Here is an 8,719-nt window from a genome sequence, read left to right as displayed (position 1 = left end):
GTCGTCCACACCAGGCTCAGCGTTCACGAAGGCCACCGTTGCTGTGCCGGCGCAGGCCTGAATACCGGTGACCTCCGCCAGCGCGTAATGGAGCGCCCCCGCGCGCCGCCGCCTTGGTGCAAAAACAACGCTGCCAACCGCAAAGCCGTCGCCGAGACCGCGCGCCATCAGCCGTGTCGCGGCAGTGCCTGGGGACGGCTGGCGCCCCCGCCGTTCTCTCGTCCACCCCCGCGTCTGCCGATCCATGCCGCAAGGAAGTGCCGAGGAGCAAAAAGAAGAGAATGTGAGCCTGGATGAGGCCTTTCCGCTATGCCTAGAAGAAAAGATGAGAAAAAAAAAAAGGAAAAACTGTTGGGACCAATGCGCTCAGCAAACATACCGCTCCGGAGAGGGGCCCCACACGCCTATACACCAGCCGAAGAATTTGTTCGTACGGCCATCTGCAACAGCAGGGACCGTGGTGGAGTCGCAAAGCGGCAGCCCTCGGGCCCGCAACCGCCGCAGTCCCCTCGTGGAGAGCAGCGGGGGCGAGCGAAATGGAAAAAGAAACTGCCCCGCCACGCTCCAGCACGGTAAAATTGAAAACAAAAAAAAAAAAGTAACAAATAAAGAGGCAGAGGTCTGAACAAGGCGCCCTGTTACCCACTGGGCCCTACCTGGTCGCATGACTTTCACCAATAAGCTTCCAACAAACAGACCCAATCAGATACAAAACAAAAAAAAACGGCATGCAGGTAGCGAATTACACTTTTTCACGCTCCTTTTCGCTTTTTTTTTTTTTTTTTTTCTTCTTCGCAGCGCCTAAACCAGTGTATGGTGACAGACCCCTGCCGTTGCGAGCAGGATGATGAGAGTTCTTATGCTCCCCAGGGCGTTGTAGGCAGGTTGCGCAAGCTCTCCCCAGACCATTGCGGCCATTGACCCAAGCGCCACGCCCTCTGCCACTTGCATCGCATCCCCGGAAACCGACGGCATGCAAATGGCAGTTGCATAATACGCTATCGCCTGCGCCAAACGGCCTAGTAACGCTGAGCGCATCGTCTGTTTTAGCCCGTAACGTTCCAGCGCCACCATCGCCATCAGCATGCCTTCCGAGACACCATGAATCAACTGGTGACGAAAGATGACAGGGAACACCGGGCTGCTCACAATAAGGCCCAATCCCGCTCCCTCTGCCACGCTGTGTGCAACCATCGCCGTGGTCGTCGCACTCAAGCCGGTGTCGTCAAAGTAGTGGCTTACTTGTAAAACGAGCCTGTAGCCGAGAGCCACACCAGCAAGAAAATAAAGTGCATCGGGTGAGGGAGTTCCTGTCCGATAAGTTTGAAGAATGTCTGAAAAATGTGGCTGAGCCATTCCAAAACACGAGTAGAGGACGACGCCTGCGGCAGTAGCCTTGGCAGTTGGCTCTAACACCACCAAGGCTCGGGAATTCCGCTGTCGCTTAAAAAAGAACAGCGGGACATAATACAGCAGTATACCAATGGCGGAGACCAGCACGAGCTCAACGCACTGGCGGGCAATATTGCCCTCTGAAGCCCACACCGAAGAGAATATTTCCCCCATAAACCCATAAAACTGAAGTAAATACAGCAACGACAACAACAGAAAAAAAAAAAAAAAAAAAAGGCGGCGAAAGCAAAAATGTTGAACCCACGCGAGGCTCACGGAAAGAAGTCCGGGGACCCCAGCCAAATCCAAAAAGCCACATATGTATATGTGTATTATATAACCAAATCAAGCAAGCAACCAGGAAAAAAAAAAAAAAAAAAGTGGTGTTGGTCAACAGGCAGAAACCTCCCACCCCTCACCAACGCCGCCACCCCTTCGGCGTTCAGAAACGGCACGAATGAACAACAACAACAAAAAGAAAAAAAAAAATTGTCTAATTTCTCAAAATAACCGACGCCTCTTCCTCTCCGTCCCCCCTTCCGACAGACTAACGCACACACACACATATGCCCACTAACGCTAACATCACATCCAATCACAGCTTCCCACTAAAGTTTAAATGGGGGGGGGGGGGGGGATTTCCCTAAGAAAAAAGAAAAAAAAAAGGGAGAGGAAGAAAGAGAGGAAAAGAGAGAAAGAGAGGGAGAGATAAGTGGAGAGGTAAATACGAGAGTACATGCATCGTGTAAAGGCCGGATGCAACAATTTTGTGCTCGCGACGGTTTTAACTCACGTCTCAATGCATCCATTTTGTTGTTGTTGTGTGTGTTTTTGTTTCTTTTTTTTTTTTTTACCCCTCCTTTTTGTTTGTTTTGTTTTGTTTTTCTTTCTTTTTGTTTTGCCTGTAAGCAAACAACAACAACAATAATAATAATAATAAAATATATATGTGCCTTCAATATTTACTTCTTTTTCTTTTTTTTCTTTCTTTTTTTTTTTTTTTTCGTTTAAATAAAAATAAAATAAACAAAAAAATATATTCATTGATTGCACGCGCATACATAAATCGGCGTATATGATGTCTAACATATTCGCCTCCATGTCGTTTCCACCCCTTCTTTTTTTTTTTTTTTTTTTTTTTTTTTTAAGGCCCCATCTCCTCCTCGTCGTGCCGTTGTCTACACGTACGCATGCGTCTCAGGTCATGGATGAGTAAAAAGTAGGCTTCCGTGCACATTTCAAAAAGAAAAAAAAAAACAGATGCCCCTCTTCCCCGCCTTGTGAGTCCAATAAAAACACACGTTGTTGCAAATCGCGCTCTCACAAATCGCAGGAAAGAAGTAAAGAAGAAAAAGGCGGATTTGGGGAAATTTTAAAAAAAAAAAGAAAAAAGAGGAAGTTGCAGAATTGACAGCTTGTTTTTATTCATTTGCTTTTTTGTTTGTTTGGTTTCATGCTCTTCTTTACACACACAAAAAAAAAAAAAAAGAGAGACTTCTTTCTTTCACCTCTGCATGATTTTTTGTTTTTGTTTGTTTTTGGGATTCATTGCGTAGGTACATGCCTATTATATATGCATATATACATCATGTATGGAAGCCCGAAGAGGGAGAAAGGAAAACGGTGGGAATAGGGGAGGGGCGTGTCTGCATGGCAAGGCGCTACCACCCATCAAAGAGAGGAAGAAGAAGAAGAAGGAAAAAAAAAGAAACGCATCGCTTGCCATAATTGAAGCCGGCCATAACCAAATGACAGTTGCATCCCCTTCTCTTTCTTCCGTTTTCTCCTACTGTGCGTGTGTGTGTGTGTGCCCTTTTGAGTGCCTGCTCCTTCACAGGGTGTTGCTGCCCTTCAATTTGTGTCTGCCCTCCCCATCGTTTGTGGTCATCATCCCCTTCCCCTCCCGTACGTGCAATACACACATGACTAAAAACCCGGTATTCCTCTCTCCCCCCGCCACCCCCACACCCCACGCAACGCTTCATAAAAAGCGTAAAAACACCAACACATAAACCTCATGAGTTCTCCATCCGCACATGCTGACGGCGGCCAGTAGACTTCGTGACAAGCACAGGCGATCCGCAACGTGCGCTGCGTGGATGACGTGGCCGGGGTGTGCGCTGCAGGTGCTGCCACCGAAGAGGGCTACTGCCATGTGAACCTCGTCGCACCGGCAGTGAGTATTCCTGCGAAAGAGGCACACGCGCAGAAGGTGACATTTGTACATCGGTTTTTTTGCTGCTTTTAACTCCGCGAGGCGTTGGGTGCGTCACAAGGGTGCGCTTCGACAATGAAGCCTGTGCGGTTGCTGTGTCCCGTGACACGCCATGAAATTCCTCCCGTGTCTCTGTTGGCTGCCGCGGCTCCCGTTGTGACGGCCTAGACGTGGGTCGCGGACTGCGCCACGCGGCATTTTGCGCACGGATGGTGGAGGGCGAAACCATATTCGAGAGACGTCGTGACAGGTAGAACACTGGTGCTGGCCGCGGTGTACTCTCCGTGCCGCAGGGTGTCGCTGCGTCAAGCGCCGGGGCGGAAAGATCCGTCTGGTTACTGGCCCGGTCGTTGGCGGGGGCAGCTCGGGTGTCGGTTGCCAGCAGGGCCCGGTATTTTTTAGCGCCCTTTCCACGGCTCGACCGGGGCGTGACGGGCAATGAATTGGCACCTTGCTGAAACATCCATTGCCTCCCGCCTCGCAACAGAGGCGATGGCTCACGAGGTTCTGTGTCCAGCTTCTCCGCATCCGACGGCGAAGAACGTAATGGCATCCAGCCGCCCATGAGGCCTGCAGATGGATAGAATATTGCGCCGTTTGCAGACATGCGACGTGGGCGGCTAGGGTGTTGGCAACGTTGTGAGGCGCACTTAGCGAGCTCCACAATCTCCTGCGCAGTGCGCAACATCTCGTGACAGTTCCGCTGGCAGCGGCGCATATCACTGGCGATGCGCGGGTGCTCGCCAATCTCCGGCAGGAGATATTCCATTTTCTCCAGGTAGCGCACCGAATGGCTCTGACACGCGTGCGCGTGCTCCAGCACCTCTGGGTCAACAAAAAGGTTCCGCCACGAACCCGCCAGGTTCTCCTGGAGCTTTGACCCCTCTTTAAGAACAAACGCACGCACCCTGTGACGAAGCGCCTCAAAAAGATCGACTGCCGGCAACGCTCGTGGTGCCGATTGTCGACCTCGCCCACGGCGTTGGGATTTCGTCAAGTCATCCGTTAAGTGTTCCCTTCTGCGGTTCAGACTTGGCGAGAGCGTGCGGATATGAAGCTCCCCCCGTTGACGCGGTTGCAACACCCCCTTCGTGGGGTCTGTCAAGAAGTTGATGGCACGCGCTTCCAACCCCGTCGCGCTTGTAGGGACCTCACTCTCGCCGCCGGCGTATTCAATACCCGCTGCTACGTTTTCCCCGTTAAGTGGGTGTTGATCGCCGGGTTGAATGGCATCGGTGGCGGCGGGCAAAGAAACCTCAAAAGCGGTAAAGCGATTGGTAAGAAGCGCGTGAAAGAGGCTTCGCTCGCCGATAATAGGAACCGCAATGCCAGTGCGATGGGTGTCGTCTAGGAGCCTCCGGAGACCATCTAAAGAGCGGTGCTCTTGACGCCGCATCGCCGCCTCCGTCTCCGCATCCACCACAACGTACTGCATTGCTGTCGTACTCTCCTCCTCTTCCTTTTCTTTCGTGGTGGGGTTGTCGTCCTCCGCAAAATGGACCCCATGATCTTCATTAACCGCATCGCTACCTTCTGCCGTCGTGGTTGCCGTTGTCTTCTTCGCTGTGGCCGCGGCCGTCTCCTTCTTGATGACCAAAATATCCTCCAAATGAAGCACCTCTCCACCGCAGGTCAGCACAGGCTCCTTGTAACGGTGTTCCACCGCGTTCGTTAAAAAACAGAAGCTCTTCCCTTTGAACAACGTGTCACGTGAGCGCTTTCGTGTGGCTGTGGTTGGAATAGGGTACAAGGGGAAAGGGCAGACGTCTGATTCCGGCCGGAGATAAAAAGCCGCGTGTGCAGCCGTTGCTCCACGGTATTGGACCGGCACCTCAAAGCGGACTGGTGGTGGCAGAACGGTGAGCGGCGATGAGGCACTCTGCGCGAGGGCGGCAAACCACTCAAACACATATGTGGGCTGCACGATGGAGTAGCCGCTTGCGAGCGCCATAAGGCACAACGGGTCGTCATTGATAGCCTCTACACAGTGTAGCTTGCTGATTGGCTGCGGCATGTCAAGATGCGGCGTGGGTCCCCCCTGCCCTGTTAACGTGGCACCCAGGCGGTAGTACATAAACTCCAACTCCCGCACGTGGTCGGAACTGAAGGCGTTGCGAGCGATGCTTACAAGAAGTGGGCGAAAGCGGATACGAAGACGAATGTGGGCACCAAACTGCAGCTGCGCGCCATCTGCGAGGTACACCGGGTGATCCACCACCTCCGTCTCATTCGCCAGGACGTGACCGCCCTCGCGGAGGTTCACTAAGCGCAGCACAAGTGGGTCGTTCCCCTGCAATTGGCCCGGCGACAACTCCGTCCCTTTCTCCCTCTTCTTCTCCCCCTCCTCGTCGATGCCCTCGGAACCGTGCTCGCCCCTCCCGTCGCGCAGCCCATTCATCTCGGGGAGGCCCAGCGACACCACGTCACTCGTCTCCTCCCGCGTGTCGTTGAGAAAACTGCCTGCGACTTCGCCGCTGTCTTCCTCCAATTCCTTCACGCCATCGTCGTTCCCATTTGCCCCGTGAAGAAGTACCCGCTTCTGCTGCTGCTCCAGCGCCTGGCTCTCATGCATCACGGTCAACGAGGCATGCCTCGTCACAATGTCGCCGTGGTCTAACACAATGTCAGAGCTGCGATCCCTGCCGACAATGTACGGCTCCCGGACAACGAGGGAGTAATATGGCGCACTGCCAAGCGGGCGGCCGCTCGCAAACTCCAAAGAAAACATAAGCACCCAAAAGGCCAAAGAGCACTCCCCAATTATTACAAAAAAAAAAAAAAACGTAAAGGCAACAGGCGTCAATTTCTTCCTTTTTTTTTTTTCGTTTTTTAAGGGCCACTCGGTCACACACGATCGTTACAAATGGGAGAAAAGAAGATGTACTCTTTTTTTTTCGTTTTTTGTTGTTGTTTTTTTTTTTTTTCGACGGCCAAAAGTGTCCACGCGTCACCCTTCTTCTCCTTCCTTTTCCCTCTTGGTCCTCTTCGTCTTGTTGTTGTTACCGACGCCCCCTCCCTTTTTTTTTTTTTTTTAAGCCAAACCTTCTCGTCTGTTTGCTTGTTTTTTTTGTTTGTTTGTTTTTTCGCTGCTGGCTCAAGTCGTCACACACAAAAACAAAAAAAAATGCTGCGGAGGGGGGCCGAACACAGTCACCCCGCACCCACACAGTCACACTGCCACACTTATGACGGCAAATTGTCTCGTGAACAGGCCAGCAGGAAAGGGACGAAAAATATAATAATAAAAAAAAAGGAAATTGCCCGCGGATGCCAAACGAAACCAATTTAAAATATATATATGTGTGTGTCCTCAAAAGTCCTACACTGACAAATACTATTCCTCGTTCAAACAACGGCACAGAAAGAAAGAGAAATGAGGAAAAAGAAGAAGAAAGGGGAGTGTAGTGGCAGACACACACACACACACACACACAGAGAGAGAGAGAGAGATAGGCAGAGAAAACAAAGAGGAAAAAATAAAAATAAATAATTAAATAAAAACAAAGAGGAAAAAAAGTATAAAATAATATATAAATAATCATTAATGCTTTAAGACGGCACATATATATATATATATAGGCATACAGAAGTGTGGGTGATATTTGTAAATGCTCCTTTTCCATCAGTTCTTCCATTTCCCTACAATCATCATGTCGTTGGCACTTCTCCACCCTCACCACACTCCCAATCTGTGCAAAAAGAGAACGCAAACGGGCTGCAGGCTAAGTCTCCTCATTTGCGTACGGTGAAAAGCGCGTTGCATGAGTGCAGATGAGGCTGGAGGGAGGGCGGAAGAAGCGGTCGAATCGGTCAACTGGAAGAATTCTCCTCTGCGGCCATCGCGGACGTTCCCTCCTGCTGCTTTTGGTTCTGGTTCTGCTTCTTGATCTCCTTCAGCAGCTGCAGCAGCTCCTTCATTCTATTAAACACGGGAGACTTGTATTTGCGTGTGGCATCTGCCGCGAGTTCATTTAGCTTCTGTCTCTCAAGGGGCAACGCCGCGTACGCCTCCACGCACTCCTTCATGGCAGCAATATGGTTCAGCGCCGTCTCGCCGCCCTCGGCGGTCAGGCGCGCCTCACTCGCCTCAACGCTCTTGATCACTCCCCGCATTTCCCCAATCGTCGTGGTAAACTCTTCATTTGCTGCCACCATGGCAAAATCTGTGGCAGACACTCCTTTCCCATCCTGCTTGGTGCATTTCTGTTGTAGCCTCGACAACGCATCAAGGTGTTTCTGCGAGAGATCAATGAGCCGCTTAAATTTATCCAGCATCCCCCGCAACGACTCAATCTCGCGATAGGCGCTGCCGTAGTCTTGTTCCCCAGTTTCTTCCGGTGGTGTCTCGCTGCCATTCGCGTACACCGTCAACCCCGCTGGGACGTATCCCCATTTCATGTCGCATGCTGGAATGTCTGCCATCATGGCACTCGGCACGTCATGACGCTGTGCGGCTGGCAGCGGCTGTTCACCCTGTCTGTCCCGCTGCCGCATCTGCGCCGTAAACTCCCGCTCCGATTCCCGTAAGTCGTTTGCCATCTGCGTCGCAGCCAGAATTTTTGGGTCCTCCGGCGGTAACTCGGAATTCACCCGTGAGAGCCGCGTGAATTTGTAGTTTGTGAAGCAGACGTACTGGTACGTCAGGTGGGGGATGGCGGGGCGGAACGGGGCGATGAAGAGCGGAGCGTCCAGGAGGCTCTCCAGCATCGTGTGGTTCTCCATCACGGTGGTGAGCAGCAGCTTGCCGCCCGGCCGGAGGAGCAGCTTTGCGGTCTGAACGTACGCCGCCCAGACATCCTCCGTGATGAACGGTGGGTCGGCCAAGACGTAGTCAAAGGCAGCGAAGTGCTGCACCGGCACATGATCCGGCTTGTGAAAGTCGTAGTGCACAAACCCCGGGTCTTTTTCCCACGGCCGGTCAAATTCAAACAGACGACTGCTGGTAATCAGCGAGGCCGCAGCTCCCCGAGCCGCTAAAGCAGCCACAGTGCCGTCCGTGTCGACATCATCATTATTCGTCATCGCTTCATCCCTTTCACCCACCAAAGTAAAGTACAGTGACGGTGTCGACAGGAACGCACATGCCGTTGCGTGATGGCGCACCTCATCGAG

The 8,719-nt window shown here is 52.0% G+C and overlaps 4 protein-coding genes across 4 annotated transcripts, besides 24 other annotated features; all 4 read right to left on the bottom strand.

Annotated features, from left to right (window-relative positions):
• Window positions 1-246, bottom strand: Tc00.1047053511319.40 (hypothetical protein, conserved; the record flags this gene model as incomplete). Its single annotated transcript, XM_800598.1, has 1 exon — window positions 1-246. A coding segment is annotated over one exon (246 nt), but the record flags the coding sequence as incomplete, so codon positions are not given.
• Window positions 1-2,183: a sequence feature (heterozygous, non-Esmeraldo-like haplotype).
• Window positions 93-113: a sequence feature (GC_rich).
• Window positions 769-793: a microsatellite.
• Tc00.1047053511319.30 (uncharacterized protein) lies at window positions 802-1,566 on the bottom strand (the record flags this gene model as incomplete). The annotated part of the gene is made up of 1 exon (XM_800597.1): window positions 802-1,566. One exon carries the CDS (start codon window positions 1,564-1,566, stop codon window positions 802-804), a length of 765 nt encoding a protein of 254 aa, XP_805690.1.
• Window positions 1,609-1,628: a microsatellite.
• Window positions 2,057-2,100: a sequence feature (CT-rich).
• Window positions 2,184-2,220: a sequence feature (areas merged during assembly that could not be assigned to a particular haplotype. This can correspond to areas where the two haplotypes were merged or to regions with more than two copies in the genome that were merged during assembly.).
• Window positions 2,221-2,292: a sequence feature (A-rich).
• Window positions 2,221-2,993: a sequence feature (haploid, non-Esmeraldo-like haplotype).
• Window positions 2,316-2,341: a sequence feature (AT_rich).
• Window positions 2,359-2,396: a microsatellite.
• Window positions 2,399-2,433: a sequence feature (AT_rich).
• Window positions 2,508-2,538: a microsatellite.
• Window positions 2,994-6,312: a sequence feature (heterozygous, non-Esmeraldo-like haplotype).
• Window positions 3,066-3,102: a sequence feature (CT-rich).
• Tc00.1047053511319.20 (hypothetical protein, conserved) lies at window positions 3,408-6,335 on the bottom strand (the record flags this gene model as incomplete). The annotated part of the gene is made up of 1 exon (XM_800596.1): window positions 3,408-6,335. One exon carries the CDS (start codon window positions 6,333-6,335, stop codon window positions 3,408-3,410), a length of 2,928 nt encoding a protein of 975 aa, XP_805689.1.
• Window positions 6,313-6,560: a sequence feature (areas merged during assembly that could not be assigned to a particular haplotype. This can correspond to areas where the two haplotypes were merged or to regions with more than two copies in the genome that were merged during assembly.).
• Window positions 6,494-6,531: a microsatellite.
• Window positions 6,561-6,732: a sequence feature (areas merged during assembly that could not be assigned to a particular haplotype. This can correspond to areas where the two haplotypes were merged or to regions with more than two copies in the genome that were merged during assembly.).
• Window positions 6,654-6,695: a microsatellite.
• Window positions 6,733-8,719: a sequence feature (heterozygous, non-Esmeraldo-like haplotype).
• Window positions 6,837-6,859: a sequence feature (AT_rich).
• Window positions 6,967-7,018: a sequence feature (CT-rich).
• Window positions 7,019-7,041: a microsatellite.
• Window positions 7,042-7,122: a sequence feature (CT-rich).
• Window positions 7,080-7,145: a sequence feature (T-rich).
• Tc00.1047053511319.10 (hypothetical protein, conserved) lies at window positions 7,418-8,719 on the bottom strand (the record flags this gene model as incomplete). Its single annotated transcript, XM_800595.1, has 1 exon — window positions 7,418-8,719. A coding segment is annotated over one exon (1,302 nt), but the record flags the coding sequence as incomplete, so codon positions are not given.

This window comes from Trypanosoma cruzi, genomic scaffold, assembly GCF_000209065.1.
Source record: "Trypanosoma cruzi strain CL Brener 1047053517089 genomic scaffold, whole genome shotgun sequence".
NCBI classification, from domain to species: Eukaryota; Euglenozoa; class Kinetoplastea; order Trypanosomatida; family Trypanosomatidae; genus Trypanosoma; species Trypanosoma cruzi.
Note: the sequence above shows the minus strand (reverse complement) of the source record. Positions and strands in the feature narration are given on the sequence as shown.